The 19,059-nt window shown below is 44.8% G+C and overlaps 1 protein-coding gene across 47 annotated transcripts in view; it reads right to left on the bottom strand.

Moving 5' to 3' along the window:
• CELF4 (CUGBP Elav-like family member 4) overlaps nucleotides 1-19,059 on the bottom strand; it is a 691,562-nt gene that overhangs the window by 17,779 nt on the left and 654,724 nt on the right. For 8 of the 47 annotated variants that reach the window (XM_065657477.1, XM_065657483.1, XM_065657474.1 and 5 more), the window contains 3 exons: nucleotides 11,546-11,611; nucleotides 9,824-9,904; nucleotides 3,734-3,817 (listed from right to left, as the gene is read on the bottom strand). In XM_065657477.1, coding sequence (XP_065513549.1) covers nucleotides 3,734-3,817; nucleotides 9,824-9,904; nucleotides 11,546-11,611 — 231 coding nt within the window. Of the gene's footprint in view, nucleotides 1-3,673; nucleotides 3,818-9,823; nucleotides 9,905-10,686; nucleotides 10,692-11,268; nucleotides 11,275-11,545; nucleotides 11,612-19,059 lie in introns of all 47 variants that reach the window. The other 39 variants (XM_065657497.1, XM_065657501.1, XM_065657496.1 and 36 more) reach the window with 10 other exon arrangements.

Raw genomic sequence — 19,059 nt, 5'->3', positions numbered from 1 at the left:
CTCTGAAGGTGAAATCAGTAAGTCTGAATGTGAGAGGGTGGACAAGTAGCACCTGAGGGGAAACCCAAGGAGACACTGATATGGTTAGTGTGACGAAGGCTCAGGCCATGGGGATAAACAGGGTGTTGGTGAATGGGAGGGAGAAGTATGGTCTGAAATTGGCCATGTTACAACTGCATAGGGATAGGAGGAAAATAAAAGCCAGAGGTATGAAAAATTGTGAGAGAAAATGGAAGATTTGGGTCTAGCCTGGATGTGTGCAGCAGAAGAAAAGTTGAAGGTAAAGAAATGTCCCATATAAATGACTTTTTTTTTCCAGTGAGGAGTCAGGGTTGTTTCTCAGGCAGTCTTACACACTACAGCAAGCAGTCCTGCTATGGAAAACAATAGACATATTTTGAGCACTTTCACATCTTGTCCATGAGATTGGTCTTTGTTGTAGCATCCATTCCTTGCTGCTTCTTGTCAGACAGGAGGCAGCAGACTCTGAGCTAGGAAATTCAAAAGTTTCATGACCACAGTGTGGTTTCTTCAGCATGTGCAGGTGATAGTGGTTCTCTCCAGGGTCATGGACTCCAGAGACCAGAAGAAAGGCTTGTGGCTGACTTCGCTTTCTTCTTAACCCTCCAGTGGCTGCTCCTACACTATCCATGCAGTAGCTGCCAAGGGAGATACCTTTGTGCTGGAAATGCAGGGCAGGATTAAGATTCAAATGGGAAGGAATAAAAATCCTGTTTTGAGATGCTCTTCTACTGACTCACTCACTTTGGGCCAGCATACAGGTAGTTCAACAGTCAGACAAGAGCAGCAAATGAAGTATTTTCTGTTCCCATGGAAAAAAACGTGGTGACATTTTTCTCCATAGAATTTTTTAAGTTTGTCTAAAGCAGGACTTTTTGACAATTTCTCGACAACCTGGGGCTAGACTGTTACAGCAATTTACTTGGGATCTGCATAGCAGATACATTTTGAAAGGTCATATAATGGTGGAATATCTTTCTGGGGCCAGACAGGATTGTCCTCCCAGGCTACCAGTTGGAGAGTTCTAGCTGGGTTAAAAAAAAGCAAAACAGAATGTAAACGCTATGTTTTTACATGTCAAGTTTTGGGTAATATTTAAGCAGAAAAGGAAAGAGTTTTCTTTCAAAGTTAACAAAATACTTTCTTTTCCTTTAGGAAAAAGGGTTTTTTTAAATTGACTTTCTGAACAAAAAAAATTATAATCAGCGTCAGCTTCAGTGGACTTAGCAAAACAAAAGAAAGGCCTGATTTAAAATTGGAGGTCAGCAGGGTATGAGGCTTTGAAGAGCAGCGTGACATACTTGTGATAATTAGCTACCTGTACTTTTGCCGTTTCTGTCCTTTTGGAGCTGATGCACATGGCAGCATAGTCAACATGTTTGCCCGAGACCGAAAGTCACAGCAGGAACTCAGCTCCATGGAAAAGTAAGTTAAAGCCAGACAAAACTGGGACTTAACCCCCAGGACCCAAAACTGACTGGACTTGGATATTTGTGTCTCAGAAGCTACTATAAGGTGGCTAAGATCCATTAGCAACGTCTAATTCCTGCTTTTGCTTGCTTGTGTGCTTGAGTTGACACGTTCAAAGGCCACCTTCTTCCTTTCAGGCTGGCGTACTCCACCAGTAGTTTTGGAGGTTACTTCATCAAACAAGCTGATGTTTTTTTTCTTCCAGTAAGGCTCAATGTTAAGAAAAGTTTCTGCTAAGATCCTTCAGTTCCTGCTCAGCTATCAATGACAATTTCATGGTACCTTGGAAGCAGCAATAAAGCCAGTCCACAACCCTGCCCCACAAGCTAGGTGTGTGCTACTATCCTCATGAAGCCTTGTAGCCAGAAAACCTTTGAGCTAAGAGGACAAAAGGTGAATACCTGCCCAGAAGATACTCTCCCTTATTGGACTTGGCTCTCACCTTAATTCTCCATTTACCTTTGGCTTCCCACTTGTCAATATGTGGAGAACCAGGCTCAGTAGTCTGCTATATATTTATGCTAGGAATGGCAATTTCATTGCCAAAGGTCCATTTCTAACATGTGGATATCCTTGAAGCACTAGTTTTCAATGTCACCTAGAGCTATGTTGGTCTGCTCATCTTCTTAAGAGCTTTTATATGGTTAATGCTCTAAAAAGCAGGTGGGCTCTGGAGACAATGGGGCTAATTCATAATTTCTCATTTAAATTTCCCAACTGCCTCTTCACACCAAACTCTTTTGTCCTTCATTCCTCTAGGGCTTGAGAGTGCAGAAACCCAATGGGTACTGGCAAAGGGGAACGCTGTATCCTTTTACATCAGGGGACAAGTCTCCTTCAATCAAAGCAGAAAATATCCCATTCAGACCCTCTGCGGATGGGCAGGAGGAGCTGTGTACAGAGAAAGGGCATGAAACTCTTGGAAGTACTGTCTGACATGCACCATAGCTAACAAGGGATGAGGTAAGAGTTTTGAGAGGTGGGCTGTCCAGGAGGGGGAAGAGGAAGGCAACATGGAAGGGAAGCATAGTGTGGAGACTGAGAGTGGCTTTAAATCAAATGAAACTCCAGAAAGTCTTAGCTCTGGAGGTTTGCCTGAGAGACAGTCCACAACAGCTGCAAGTAACAGGAAAAGAAAAGCAATAGTTTGTCCTGTTGCATTTCTCAGGAAAGGTCTACAAAGCGCACAGGATAGTGGAGAACCAGAAATTGCACATCCCAGTGGTGGGCACATGTATGGAGGAGATCTCCTGTCTACCAGCTGCGGTGGGGTCAAGCATGGCAGGCTCCCCATACTGCCTCACTGCCAGAAGCGATCCTTTACCTCAACACCTTTGCGAGCAGCAGGATCCCACTGAGGCACCATGCACACATCACCACATGCCTGTAGGTTGGCTGAGTCCTCCATTTGTGGGTGCAGCTCAGGGTGTCCGGCTGGCTGGTGGCTCATGGTCTGTGCTCTTTCCATGCTCCAGCTGGTGGGGCTGAGCCCCCATCGAGGCCAGAGCTGGGTGACTGTGGTGCAGCTTTGAAACCCAGCCTCTTAGCATGGCCTGGCAGCTGAGGCACAGGGTTATCTCGGTCTATCTGCACCTGCTCTGGGGCTGGCTCATGTTCAGAGGGCTCAGAGCACGGCTGCCTGTGGTGGTTGAGCAGCCATCCCCCCAGGAGACCAGGCTTTCAGCTGATAATCAGCCCTTGTCCCCTTGCAGTTTAATGCACCACAGCTGCTGGCAACCTGTCCCCACAACTGTCTTCCCTTTGACTCCATGACTTGGTTTTCCTTTTCTTTAGGTACAGAAATTCCCCTTCTGCCACATGCTCCCACTGCTGACCCCGTCAGCATTTCACCTTCCCCCTGGCCCCTTCCATTTAGCTCCAAGTGCTTTAGTGTTTTCTGTGCCCTCCCCACCTCCCCTTCCAAGGGGGGCTATTTTCCATTCCACCACCACCAGCCACAGCACCCTGCTGCTGGTGAGATGCCAAACCTTCACCTCTAAGCAGTGCACACAACTCTGAGCATGAGACAATTAGGAGAGAAAGAGGGAAGGGGGAAAGTATTGACAGGAGTAAGTTGAGAGAAATCATAAAGCTTAAGCAGAAAGAAAGCAGTTTGAAAGGTAAAGTATTCAGAGAAAGCCCTCTCCTGGATGAATCTAATTGTTTTGTTATCTTTACCCACCAAAGCATTTACTTTGGTTTGTCGCCCGATCCACAAACACTTTCGAGGAGATGACATTACCGAAAGGCAGGAACATCTGCATCAGCTCAGCATCCCCAAACTCCTGGGGCAGATGGTAGATAAACAGGTTACAGCCCTCTGGTCCTATCAAGAGAAAAAGAAGACTCATGAATGGAGAGAAATAGGATATGAAAAAGCACATGGTGGAGATTTACTTTGGCATCCCCTCTCTCTGAATGGTGAGCAGTCACCTTTAGGGAATAGTCTGTAGACTCTCAGAGGAACAGACAAAGCATAAGACCCGGAACTCTGAGAGTCACCTAGAGGCTATGCTAACTTCATTAACCTTCCCAGGACAGACACCAGGATAAAATCTACAGACATAGGAATGTAGCAGCACATGTGGCCATGGAAAGACAGAATGGAAGAACAAGAACAACAAGAATGAAAGAATGCAGTTCATAGCTTTTCTTTGCTCCTCATTATCTCATTTAAACTGTAGAGTTTTGGGTGACCCGTGCTAATCCTTGCCTCTTCTCAGTGTCTGCATGCAGAAGTTTCATTACTCTTCTGGTATCTCAGTGAGGACTGTGACAAGCATGCACAAACCCACGGGCTCTGTTTTGTTTTGTAAAAATTTGCATTCAACGCCCCAGGTCAACTCAGCCTGAAGACTCCCCCTGATTTGGACAGTTTGGCCACGTGCCTCATTCCAGAGGATTCTGCAAGAGAGATTACAGATGGATTTAAATCCAAATTACTAGACCAGAGGAATTGTCTGGGTTTTTTTTGGTTTTGCCTCAGTGCTATAACACATACTCTTACAGACTTCAGAGCGTGTCTGGAAAAATATCCAGAGAAGAATCTGTAGTTGGAATATGCAGTTTTGTTAAAGTAGAGACCCTCAGAAATATTTCTGTTGAAACTGTATTTTGGGGCAGAAGAGGGAGAATCTGCCTCTAGTCATATAGCCTAGAATGAAACTTTAAAATGTGACTTTTATTTCTAAGCATGCTGCACTTGAGCAAAAGTCAAAAGGGAACAGGTAAGCCCAACTGGTTTTGTTGAAAAAAATAAACATTTAAACCCCTTGCAGTGTTCAGTAGCAGGAAACTATAGTTTGAGGAGGCAGGGATTGTTTTTTTTCATGGTCTTATTTCCAAAGGTACCTCCAGCTATTGCTCAGCTCTTCACCAACCCCGACAGGTAACTCCAGCTCTACTTTGCTCAGGGGGGTCGAGATAAAGGGGATACAGTATGAGCTCCTTGCCACACGAGTAAGAGGACAGAGGGGAGGAAAGTTTCCTCCTTTCCCTGGCCTATGTGCCTACAACCTTTTGACCTGATTCAGGCAACTTTCCCCCATTTATGTCTGGGGCACAGTATGGGTAAGGAAAGGGTTTTTTAATACCCTCATTTTGTTCATCAGGGCATAATTACAGTGTCATAACACAGCAAATTACAACTTTGCCTTTCCTGTTAGGGAGAGGAGTTCGCCTAGATGCTCCCATATTTTATTAGCCATTACTCATCCCCCCGGCTGGCAGGAGAAGTACGGCAAAGTCAGGATTCTGACAGATGCCCATTTAAAGCTCATTAAAATTCCTGGGCCTCAGCGTGATTGAAGTCACAGGCTCTCCACATTTCCTTTTGGATTAATGGAAAATGAAACCCTAATGAATATTTGCTAAGCACAATTTTCCCCACTAATTTGCTAAAAGGACTGTCACGAAGGAACAGCTGATCCTTTGCATCTTGTGCATTTCCTAGAGGTCATGAGGATGGTAACAGGGTTTCTTCCAAATGGGGGGGATAGTGGTACAGTGGGATAATTAACTAATTATACACCCGGTCATCTGCTTAGCTAAATTACTTTTGAACCTCAGTGGCCCATAATCAGGCTCCTCTGTTTCATGCAAAGCTTTTCCATCTTCCCCCCACCTCCTGTCTGCCTCTTCCTTAGTTTTCTCACTGAGCAACCATCCCCACTCCAGTCCTTGCTGCGGTTCATTTCCACACAATGTGGAGTTATTGGCATGATAAACTAAATATGAAACAGTTTGAAAGTGTTAAACAAATGCCGACCCCCTTAGGTGTCTGTTAGAATTGAGAAAATTCTGCCCAGGAGAAGATCATGGTCCAGAATAGCAGACAAAAATTCATTCCTTCATCTGAACATGCCCCAGAGCACCACTACTGTGGGATTTGAGATCCACATTATAATAGAATGAGTAAAATCTTGGCTTTGCTGCAATTAGTGGCAAAATTCCTACTGAAATAACCAAAGCCAGCAGTTCGTTCTGTAAAACTGGCAGATTCTTTCAAAAATACCAGCTGCATTTCCTGGGGTCTTGGATGTGTTGTGCATGAGTAGGGGTTCTGCCTGTGTGTGCTGAGAAACATCTACTAAGGCATAAGGTGGACCAGGAGGCACACAACTTCATCTACACCAGGTTTAGAGGTTGGGCTCAAGAAGAGAACAGCCCTTATTTCACCTTGAAATCAATTTTGGCTCACACAGCTCAGAGACCAAGAGAAGGAGACCAGGGAGGATGTGAAAAAGCAGAGACCATCCTCAAAGCCCAGTCCAGCTCTGAAATGTGTCTGAGAAACCCATGCTGTGGCTTTCCATACCAACTCAGGCATTCAAGGCCAAACTTGCTCCATTCCCAGCTACAGAGAGTTTTTGATACATTCCAATTCTGAAAGATCCACCTGCTACCTGGGGTAGTTTGATTTGTTTTACCATCCTCACATATGAAAATCCTGCCATTAGAATTTAACAACCAATTTCTTGTTAAATCCATCCATCCGTAAGTTACCTGTCACAGACTCCTCAGTAAATACTTCACAAACATGATCTGCCTGCCCCTGCCTTTCGATCTTGTTGGTTTTTTTTTTGCCTGGGCACTCCACGGAAGAGTACATGTTTGTGTATATGGCCACCTCTTTGTATATATGTGTATATTTTTAAGAAACCAAAGGCATGAGTTGTCCAGCTCAAAAGGCTATGAACAGCTAAGTTAGTTCTCAGTGCACACATGCAATGAGTTTTAATAGACTCAGGATCACTGGAGCAAGAGGAAGATCACAGCAGGTATGGCAAAACCTTAGTTAAGACTCCAACTATCCTGCTGGAGAGAAAGGTCTTGTATCGGACTGAGTTAGTGGATTAATGGAGATCAGTATACTGGGAAGTTCAGGGCTGAATACAGTACTAATATTATCTACCACACACTTTACCTTGGTTTCCAAAAGGGTTGTGAGTCATCATGAAATCTAACCCTCATGACACATTAAGAGAATCAAGGTTCATTTCTGCCCTGACATTCAACATGGCTCTTGGTTTTACAGCTTTAAGTTATAGATATTTCTGTTTATTAATACACAAGAAGCACGGATAGCCTTGATTTGGACAAAAAAGAAAGAAAAGTTTTAAGGAATGCACAGTTTATGAATGTACTGTAAATTATAGGCAAATTATGCTGGATAATGGAAAAACTCATTATTTATTGCACAGAAGTACATGGTAGACAACCCTCTGGTGGGCCCATGTTTATTTGGCTTGGTTGGACCTGAGCTGGTAAGCCATTGCTCTGTCCATGCTCCTCACCCTCCAGCTCACTGTTAGTTTTTTAGCATGGGGACAGCTGCAGACCCAATCTATCCCTGGGTGTCCATTGTCAATGTGAGTAAATTCTATATATCTGTGCTGACGTCGCCTATCTATCATTGCATCCCCAATATGGGGAATCAGTGTCATAAGGAAAGGCTATGACTAGACTGCTCTTCCAACTGATTAAAAATGGGCTGTCCCTTAAGGATGTATGAAGTTAGCCTGCAGCCCCTTGGTCAGCTGTGCACCTCACCTCTACAGCATATACTCAGAGGCTGGAATTTCATTGCCTCTTCTTCATCTGATTGCAATTCAGTCCCCAGCATATTTGACCACAGGGCAGATGAGAGTCACAAGCCTGCGCCACTTAATTTTTATATTTAAGTGTACTTCTGAGTTTCAGAAACTACGTCAAGATGAGTAATACCATATAAATTTTAAATCACCCCCAAGTTTAGCCTGGTTGACATGGCCTGAATCAAGACTTTATCTCTGGCTTTGATTGTTTTGGGTTTGTTCCACCCTATGCACCCTGTCAGCTGCTGGCAGGCTTAGCACTCATGTGGAAGTAATAAGTAATCTCTATAAGAACATTGCAGCAGCCAAGCAGCTCTAGACTAGTTATCCAACTGGGATCCAAGAGCAGAGAGTCAACATTGTTATTAAAAACATGATTATCGATGTTATTGTGGTAGGGCTGGTTCATTAATGAATCAATGTGCACATCCTTGCTAACATAAAGTACTCTTCTCAACACTGAGCATTATTATTATTAGAGTTCCCTCTTGCTGTGTTTTCCTGTATAAAGGTTAGGGATGCTTAAAGGTCTTGACCCTCTGCTGAAAGGGAGTGTTGTGCCTTAGAGATTCTCCCTCTAACAAACAGCAGAGAGAGACACAACATCTAAAAACTGAAAGAAAACAGAGGACACTGGGAATGTCAAGCTGCATCAGACTGGTGGTTCATCTCATACATCTGACCCCCAATCACCCTTAATACCAGCTGCTTACAGGAAGGAGTGAGGAGTTATGAGATAAGTTGTTCACTGGGTGATGTTCACCCTCAACCCACAGGTACACACCGAGCCTTGGAAACACAGGGCACTGGGTCTTCAAAGAGAGTACAACAGCTACCCCTTGCTTCTGATGGTTCCTGGCACAACGCTGTGCTGAGCAATAATCTGCTCGCCATTTTGTCCTGTGCTTAATCTAGCCCCAGTAAGTAATAAAAAGCAAAGTCCTTCAGCATGGGGGAAACATCTCTGTAATGATACGTTAGGTCTGTGCATCTGTTCTCACAGCAGGGACATGTACTAGAGCTAATCAGGAGCTGAAAGTTGTGTTCCCCAGGAAATTCTGACATTGGAAAAAATTAATTCCAAATTAGATTGAAATGCCGACATTTCTAATTTTCTTACAAAATGAGATTTCTTCCCAAAGTAGTTCTAGGCCATCAGAATGTTTTAGTTTGATAGTGTAATCTTGATTCATTTCATTCTGACTGTTACACTAGATTAAAATATTAAATGTCATTATATATATGTAATAACAGGTATAACATAGAATATATCTGAATTAGTGATCTAATAGAGGACAAAAGTTGAAATGTAATTATTTAAAATGAGGGTCTCCTCCCTAAGCTGGAGCACCTGACATGAACGTGTCACTCAGGCAAGCAGTCTCCTCTTCTAGTCAAAAGAGACCAGCGGACTCCCTGGATGATGGTTGGGACTACCTGAGTCGGTTGTCTCTGAGGATCCCACTGCTCCCCAATGACTCTAAAGGGAACATAAGAGACTTGCCTCTTCATTCAGGCAAGTCTTTGGGTCCAAAACACTACGTGTCAAGGATACCTCCCAAAGTATTTACATGCGATAGTGGGAGATCCACCTCTCTTTATTTTTCATGTTTCCAGTGCAGCCATCCTGTCCTGTGAAGTCCAGTTACCTCTCAAAGACATTGTGAAAAAATATGTAGTTTTACTATATGATTCATCTCATCCTGATGTAGAGATTTTGCTCTAAAAGGGCTGATTTCTGTTTCCAGATTATCGAAGGAACCTGAAAGGACTTGATCAGCTCCTCTAAACATCAGGTCCCCATTCTCTAAATAGTGGATGTCTGAAATCACATTACTGGCTTCTAATGAAGGCCCACCAGTGCTTTGTTTCCTATTACATTCTTTATTCCAATGCAAATGCATTTTATCCACATTCTTGTTGCTTGTCTCTAACACAGACCCCCATTGGACCTTATTGCCTCTGTTGCTAGCAGGTCTTTCCATGGCCCATGCACATCAGTGTGCTCTCTTCCCTGGGGACTGAGATCTCAGCAGCGATTCCCCACAAGGGTGTTCCTGCATATTCCTGTTAGTGCCAGTGATGTCGTAGCACATATGGTAATTGAGAAAGGAGTCAGTGGACCAAGGATTCAAGGCAATTGGGCATTTAATGTATACTCTCTAGGTGTATGAGGAGGGGAACCAATGTGGTGGGGATGGCGTGCTGGGGCCAGAACGGACAGCCTCTTTACTCACCTTCTCGCTGTTGCTGTGGGATCATGGGAGGTGGCTGTGGGAACGCTTGGCTAATCTGGCCATAAGCAGCAGGATAAGCAGCTATAGGGGAGAGAAGAAAGAGGGACAGACTTCAGTGCTGGGAAGCAAGGAGCTTTCACTCCATACCATCACACCAAGCTAGAGGTGGGCTTTCCCCCTGCAGTTTGGCTCTGCAAAGGGCCATCTCACACAGTCTGAGATGTGGCAGGAGCACCACAGTAGTGCTCCAGGTAGCACTACATGGCCCTGAGCACCCATCCTCCCTTCAGCTTTGTCAGCAATAATGCTGGGAGCAGTTATTTGGTGCAAATGGGGCGTCTTTGCTGAGATCTCTCCCAGCAGAGATGCGTAATGATCCCAGATGGCACCACACATTTATTCACCAGCCCAGCGTGCTGATGCCCATGCTGACAGCCACGTGCAGAGTGCATGCATGCATTTCCCTTTGAAATCTCTTTTGCACTCTGATTTATTCACATGCTCATAAAAACAGTTCACACGTCTATTTCTTCCCTGTATATGCACAGTTGTTCATACAGTCTCGGATATACTTTTTCTTTAATGGCTGTAGAGACTTCCTATTTCTCACACAAACACAGCGGAAAGAGTGTGCAGCAATTAAACAATTTTCCCCACCTCAGCTTCCCCATCAAGCAGACAAGGGGAGTCATTCAGTACCACAGATGGTAGATGATGTGCCTTGCTGCTAAAAATACAGAGTACGGGTCGCCTGCGAGCCCAGAGAGAGGGGGATAGGGGTCATGTGTGTGCAGAGGGGTTAATTAACAGCTCAAAGGGTTGAGCTGCTTCCCATCTATCAAACCTCACGAGCAATAAATGACAATAACTAAAACACTGGCAAATGAAGCCCTACATGAAGAATTAAATTAAGTTTCCAGATACAGTGCTGACATGAGATAATAGCCATTCCTCAGCGGGAGCCCATGATTGCTCCAGTTACCACAGGAAATAATGACTTTGGGGTGGCAGCTTCCTCACAGCGTTGGCCATGGACACCTCGGGAGGGGAGGCTGAACACGGTGGGGTCGTGGTCTGCACCAGGTCACTTTGGCTGGTGTCAGTCCATCAACTGCAAAGGAGCTGCTCAGCATGCAGGGCGAGGCGAGTGGAGGCTGACCCGTTGGGAGCCATGGAGAAAGCTGCTGGGGAGACAGGAGTATGTCTGCATAGCTCCTAAGCAAGCCTCAAACTAACTAGCTGGGGTATGGCCAGTGTAGACATACCCTAAAATATAGGTAGGTGCTGACACACCATACCCTGCCAGTCACAGCAGCAGTGGCTCTGCTGGGTCTGGTTGCTCATCTCCTCTCCTCACTGCAGCACTCAGGAGACCTGTTACAGAAACTGGCCTCCAAATCCATGGCCCGATTTTGCCCTTGTGCACTGTGATAAGCAGAATGGACCAGGTCCTACAATGAAGCTGCATCGAGGTACAGGTGAGTGGAAGACTTTCCCTGGGGAAAGGGAGGAGGATTCCTCCTTAGGGAGAGAGGGGAGAGAAGACCCTGTGCTTTATATTTTGTTTTCACAAGAAATGCAAATTTAATCTGAGAGTCTGTGGCCCCCAGCTCACCCTACTATCAGCAAACACCTCCCTTTCCCCAGCCCCCTTAGGTGTATTCAGAGATTAAAGGCTTTAGAGAAGAGAAAGGTTTATTGGGAGAAAGTGTTAATACTAACGACCTGCGTACTGCTGCACTCCAGCGTAGGCTTGCTGCAAAGGGTCTGCTGCAGTGGGGCTTTGTGCTGTGGAGACACAAGAGAGAGAGGGAATCAAGGGGTTAAAACATGACAGGCAGTCTTCCTTGCTCTTCCCTCATCAATATGTGGTGTGAGACAGACAGACCCACAGGCTGAAGGTCCCCGAAGAGAAGCGGCTCGCTCACCCCATGAACAGGACTGCACAGAGCCCCCCATGATGGCCAGGAGGGCTTTGTCCTCCAGCCATCACGCTGTGGGACTTTTGAGCAAAGGGAAAGCAAACCTCTCCCCTCCTTTCCCGAGCTCACCTCTGATTATGCAGATTTTTGGCACTGCTGTAATCAATCCCAAAGAGGCCTCATCCTAAGCCAGGACTGACACTGTGCTAGGTGCTGTGCAAACTCAGATCTTGGTGACAGCTACAGTCGCATGAAACTTTCAATCAGAGCAGAAAACAACGGGCGCATAGCAGGAGTAAGGAGAAGAGAACAAAGAAGTGGCTCTTGCCATCCTGACATCTCTTCGAAGGACTGTGATGCTGCCAGGCAGCCCCCTGTGAGAGAGGAGATGCTGCTTGGAGGGGAGGGGGACATCACTTGTCTGCTCCAGGGAGGATGCTGTGAATCTCTGCGTAAGGCATGCAGTCCCTTGCTGGCTTCAAAGTGCGTTTTCTCTCTTTACAAGTGTGCATTCCTCCCCCCTAAAACTGTTTATTTTTGTGAAACTTTGAAGTCTAGCTCAAATACAACCAAAGCTAGTTAAGATGTTTTTTTTCTTTTTCCCCTTCGGTTGGTAGAGAGAGAAAAAAAGAGAGCGAGTGAGAGAGGAGCGTGTTGGATAAGCTCTTTCTTTATCTGCAGCAATAAAATATTTAAAGCAAAGCTTGGCTGAACCTCCAGTCCAAATGTCACCTTGGCCCTAATATTTCACTTCTTGTTATGAGTTTAATTTGTATTTATTGGTTCTGCACAGTTCTACATTTACGCGGTCTCTGCAGCTTCTTACTTATAGGATGATCCCTTAGGGAGCTGCCACTTTCCTGACTCCATCCCACCTTCTTCCTTCCTACAAGCACAGAGGTGTGGCTGGAGGCGAGGGCTAGGAGCATGCAAAGGTATGGGCCTCTTGGAAGGAAATCTGGTGTTATTGACCTATCCAAGGAGAGACACTGACTGTAGGCCAAAGTGTGGGGGAGCTTGGCAAACGTGTTACAAAGCCAAGGAATATGGGCAAAGTGTTTTCTTACAGGTGCAAATACCAGCTTGAACCTTAATTTCAAAGATCACCGTTGATCATGATGGAAGCTTGCAAGGTCTTGCACTTTTCTCCCCAAACTACAAGGAGGAATGCTGAGAAGACAAAACTTAGAAGGGACAAAACCAATTAGCTGGCTAAGGCTTGGAAGCTTCTGTTCTTTGTCGCCATTACTGGATCACAAGGACTTTGAGTATGGGGTAGTAAGAAGAAGAAATAAGTGGGATCTCAGTCTTAAGGTTGGAATTTGTCTGTCTGATTTACTAGCTGACTTTTGGCAGGTCCCTCAATATGTGTGTATGTGAAATGGAAAGCACTGCCCTACTGTAAGGATTTTCACCCCCTTAAAAACGGTGTGAGGACAATACCTTAAAACCTGTGAGAGATCAGTGGAAAGCATGGTAGAGATGCAAAGCTGTATTTTTAAAGAGTAGATGTTCCAGGAAACTGGAAAAAGTGTTTGGAAAATATAAAAAGTGTTTCCACTCATTTCTGCCTTGCTGAAGAAGGAAGCAACTAAATATTCTTTTTAACCTCTGCTCAAAACTGGTTTCATCTAAAATCAGAAAGTTAGGCATATTGCTCCAAAAGAAAACTGAATGGCTATGAAACGTTGAGTGATACACCAGTTCCCACACCCCATTGGGAAAATGGATCATAATAACCTTGAAATAGGTCCTCCTGCCCCTCTACTCTGCCCTGGTGAGACTGCATCTCGAATATTGTGTCCAGTTCTCACCCCTCAGTTCAAGAAGGACAGGGAACTGCTGGAGAGAGTCCAGTACAGGGCAACAAAGATGATTAAGGGAGTGGAGCATCTCCCTTATGAGGAAAAGTTGAGGGAGCTGGGTCTCTTGAGCTTGGAGAAGAGGAGACTGAGGGGTGACCTCATTAATGTTTATAAATATATAAAGGGTGAGTGTCATGAGGATGGAGCCAGGCTCTTCTCGGTGACAACCAACAGTAAGACAAGGGGTAATGGGTTCAAACTGGAACACAAGAGGTTCCACTTTGAGAAGAAACTTCTTCTCAGTGAGGGTGCCAGAGCCTGGAACAGGCTGGCCAGGGGGGTTGTGGAGTCTCTCTCTCTGGAGACATTCAAATCCTCCTGGACACCTTCCTGTGTAACCTCACCTGGGTGTTCCTGCTCCAGCAGGGGGATTGGACTGGATGATCTTTTGAGGTCCCTTCCAATCCCTGACATTCTGTGATTCTGTGATTCTGTGAACTTGGACCCGCCCAAAATGACCAGGTCCTGTCAGGTAGAAAATATCTCCTGGGGAAGGTGAGGGGACATGTGATAAAGGGAGTAAATCTTTATAAGACAGCTATGGTTTTGCAGTCTACAATAAAGGGGATGATCTACCTTGTCTGCCACAAAGGCAACTGCCCTTCCTTGGTTACACTCATCTGTTTACAGAGCTAGAAAAAGAAATTGTCTCTGCTGCTCAGGAGCTACATTCACAGCATTTCCTTCCTCTCCAGTTGAGGCTGCACTCAGGTATGCTCATTCTCTCTCTGTCATGCTGACAATTAGCAATGACTGCCTCTTTGTTGGTATGAGAGAAGTCACTGAGCAGTATCTGACTCTGGTCCTCTCTTTATTCCTTGCCTTAAGTGGGCACATGTGGGAACTGGCCACTCTCCCAGCTATATCTGAGTCTATGTCCTGAGCCAGACCACCTGGACCGCTGCAGAGCTGTTCTTCTTATCCCAGCTGTGGATATCTCGCCTGCCTTTGAAGCCATACTCTGGCCATCATAACTAAGCTATTCTGCTTAGAAAAATATACATTGAAAATCATGGTTCACCTTTAAGAGTAAATATTAAAACTGGGCAAATGTTTTATTTAAAGGATTTGGGACAACCAGCCTCTAAATGCAGCCTTTTTCCCTCCCACACAAAGCTTTCAGAGTTCATTATTTTCCTGAGTCATAACAACTTGTCAACAAGGGTAGTGCCTAACCATGTGTTTCTTTCTTGGGAGGCTGCCTTATGCCGTAGATCACACAGGGAATTTCCTCCCGACTCACAGAACATGCAAACCCATGGGAAGACTGTCCCCTGGTTCCAGTCAGCTTTGCTCCAAGCTGGGAATCATTTACTCAGAGGTAAAGAAGATACAAGGTGGCTGGTCTAACACACAGGACCCTAATCCTAATCCGACTGTCACTGGATGTTCTTCAAATAGAGTGAGTTGAAAGCATCTCTGAGCTGAAAGACTAGACAGCATGGGGAGGGAGCAACCCTCAGCTTGGGGCTCTGTGTTTTACTTGTAGTCTCATACCCTCCATTGGTTGTTTGGGAAAAGCAGTTGTGGCGAGTCACCACCTGCAGGAATTTAACTTGGCACCTCTTAAAACCAAAAGTGATGACCTTTGCTTACTGAAGAACTCATCTTCCTTAGCTCGAAGATTGTTTTTACTCAGCAAATGAAGACGTGACTTCAGAACAGTGGATGTGTCCCTGCTGGCCAAGACAGCCTATAAAGATGGAGGGACACAGACTCTAAGGCCGGTTGGGTGCCTCGGCATGAAGCCAAGGTAGCTTGGGCAGCCACGAGCCTATCTTCAGGCTGCTGCTCACTCTGCCAGATGAATTAAACCTAGCAAAGGGCATAACTGCCTGAGCTCCCAGCTGTAGTATGGATGAAGCCAATGGCTGGTATCTATCCAGAAATCTCAAGAAACAGATTGGACATTTGAGGAAGTCATGGCCATGCTGTGACCAGTAAAGTGACAGCCCTCCTACATACTAATGACCCCTGAGAAGTTCAGCAAGGGCTCAGATGCAGGAAGGGCTCACAATACAGAGCCAGCCTGCCCCAGGGGCTACATGTAACTGTAGGCTAGAGCACACCATGTGCTAAAATTCAAAGTGATGGGGAGACATTAATCATTTCTGTGTCTCAGCACAGGGAGACCTCAGCTCCTCAGCATACAGTCTGTGCCAAGGCAGAAGCCCACTGTGGCTGATTAAGGGCTGGTAAGAGCTCTAGGGACATAGGAGGCACTAGAGGAGGGACATGGATACCATAAAGAACCTTACAGGGGCTTCTGGACCAGAACTAGCGTGTCTCTAAGTTGTAACATCATCAAAAGACCTTGGATGTACAAGTGACTATCTGTCCAAATGTGTTCATAGATAACATTTCAAATAGCTTTCCTTGTGGTCAGACTCATAGAAACTGTACATCCAATGTACAGATATTTAAGAGATTAAATGTGATGTAATGTACACACTGAGGATCAGCTGGTGAAGTGAAAGAAGTAGAGAGTCTCCTTACAAGCCAGAGGAAAACTGTCAACCATGTCAGCCCTGCTGAAGTCCATGTAGCCTTGCTGCTTTGCAGAAGCTGAGTATCTGGCCTTGCCAGGGTAAACTAAAGGTGTACTGTGAAAAGAGATGCTAATATTAACTTCATTTGGCAGCTCAGGGCAAGAGTCTTATCCCTGGACATCACCTTTATATTAATTTGATCATTTCTGTATCTCCATGGGAAAAATCCTGCTCAGATACAATTGTGTCTTTACAAGACAATCCTGGCCAAGATGCCACAAGGTGACCATGGCAGATAACCTTCCATAAACCTGGAGACATAAAACAAGCCAATGACCTACTATATAGCCATAAATATAAATTTAACGAAGGCAGCACTTACTCATTAGGCAGAAGTCAAGAAATGACTCCCAAGACCTTCAAAGAAAGTAGATCTGTTAATGTCACATTCTAAATCCTCTGCCTGATGCCAAAAACCAAGGATGATTTCTCAAGTCAGCATGAAATACCAGTGCTTTAAAATTAACACCAGGAAGCTTTCTTACTACTGATATCTAGATTGAAATCCAACTTTTTAAAGGGGCATTCCATTAAAGTTAGGCCCGACATTTAACTTTTGTCAGACAATGAAAGGATAGAGGTGGCAGAATGAAGCACATTGTTAAAAATAAACAAAATCGATTTGAGTGATGCTCTGTAAAGATTCTCTCCTGAGATGCCAGTAACCCGGCTACAGTCTCTGGCCAAGATGAGCTGTTATATGAGTGCCCCAGGGGAAAACAGTTGTAGGAGACAGAGGGCTGGAGTCTGCTGTGATGGTCAAGGGTGTAAATCAGGAGGAGCTGCACTGAAGCCAGTGGAGGTGGTGAGGAAAAAGGATGATGGTCACTGTTTGAGCCATCAAAAGGGATCAAAACACATACCCTTGGTGGGGCATGGATTAAGACTCTGTCTACAGTGTGCCTGTCCCTGTCCCAGCTCAGTGTAAGATAAAGTCCCTGGTCCCAGAGGTATTTTACACCTCTCTCAAGAGCTGCAGCTTGGCCACTGTTACCTCTGGGAGAGTGGATGGGAGAGAAGAGTAATCAAAAACAGGCAGCACTGGTCAGTTGTTTGTGGGGGAAGGAGGGCATAAAGTGATGATAACAACAACAACAAAAATCTATGTGAAGGCCAGGATTAAAATAAATAAATAAATAAATAAATGAGTGGGAGGGCTCTATTCACCTTCTCCTTAAATCCAATTTAAATCACTCTCTACAGCCCTAATCTATATCCATAATTATATCATTTCGTACAACAAGCTTGCTAGAGGTCTTAAGAAATTTATGTAGATTAAAATTCATGGGTGCCATAGTACAGATTCCATATTATTAAGATTGATTAGGACAGCTGATGCTGTGATTAAAGAAGCCAGCGTTTACTGTTGTAATTAATTAGGTATTCAGACACAACAATAACTGCAATAACAGAAAGAATGTGCTGATCCAGCATAAACCAGAGACCTATCCTGTGTTTTGTAGTCTCATTTTGCCATTTAGGGGCTGGACACCACTCAATCAAAGACATGTTGTCCCACTGTCTCTTCTCTTACACATCAAAGGAGCCAAAAAATCCAGGGCGTTTGTGCCCCCTGCACCACCCTGTTAATTGGAAAAGGCCTTTTGGTAGCACCCCCAGGTATCGTAGATACTCGTTTGGGACAACAAATGAGCCTACTATGAAATTCACATAGTTTATCACTGGAAATCAAGGCTATCTTTATTTTTTTCTTAGTAGTTCCACCTCCAAGATCCATCCCGAACAGCAGCCCAGCTGAGATGAATGCTCTGCAAACACACAATAGCAAACTTGCTGGCCATGAAGAGCTTCCAGTGGACAAAGCAAGACAGAGGCAGAAGACTCAGAAATGCAGAGAGGTGGAGGCGGCTGGCCAAGGTGAGATATTAATTCAACAACAGAGTCATGACCAGATTTCTCTCCCTTTGCCTAAGACCATGAACACATAGGTCTGGGTCAAGTTTTAAAAGCTATTAAGGCACTTAACTCCATATTTTTGGGGAGCTTAGTTTAAGCCACCTTTAAAAATAAAGCTCAGGGTCTTAACTCACTCAGATGTCTCTGAAAACATCAGCACAAAGCCTGATTTACATATACACTTTCTTCCGGATCAGAAAATACTTTGACTCTGGAAAGGCTCCCACAACTGTCTTAAAAAACCTCCTTCATTATGGCTGCAGCATGATTGTTAGAAGTACATGGCATCGTTAAAGTAGCTTAGACTACAATCGAAGATGGCAACTTGTTATTATATTTTTAATGAGTGCATTCCTCCACTTACTTATTTTACCAGTAAAGTGTTGTTTATGGCATGTGGCAGATTGTTACAAATGGGTCAAATAAATGCGTCCTAGTTGTAAGGATGTTTCACGTGCTCACTGTTGCATTTTTTGGAAGTGCTGATACAAAATATGAACAGGAAAGTTCTCACTCAGAGATTTAGGGTGGACAAACAAATGCATCCAAAGATTTCCTGCAGTAAGTAACTTAGCCTCAGGGCCGCTGAGCCAGGTACGTTTCTAGGGCATGGCGTATGTCTGGACCGAACGCTGTGTGGCTTTGTTGTCATCCTGGACTTTCTACAGGTGCATGCAAGTCATTCTTTTTCTGTTCTCCTGATTCATCTCCTCCTAAACTCTTCTTGTCTGACACCTTTCAGGGCCAAAATGTCAGGTGTGGCGTAAGTCAGTCCCTTTCTCTGCCAGAACAAGTGAAGCCCTGATCATGCCCAATGTCCCTGGATGGTGTCTGTCATGATCGAGACTGATCCTGGGACCGGCTGTCCTGGAGCAGCAGTCTGCCCATCATCAGTGCTGCTAGCTAATTGACAAGCTAATAGATAAGGCTGTCATATTAACATGCCAGCAACTCCTCCCCTACAAAATTAGCTTGGGTAATGA

This window comes from Caloenas nicobarica, chromosome Z, assembly GCF_036013445.1.
Source record: "Caloenas nicobarica isolate bCalNic1 chromosome Z, bCalNic1.hap1, whole genome shotgun sequence".
NCBI lineage: Eukaryota > Metazoa > Chordata > Aves > Columbiformes > Columbidae > Caloenas > Caloenas nicobarica.
This window is presented reverse-complemented; position numbering and strand designations above follow the sequence as displayed.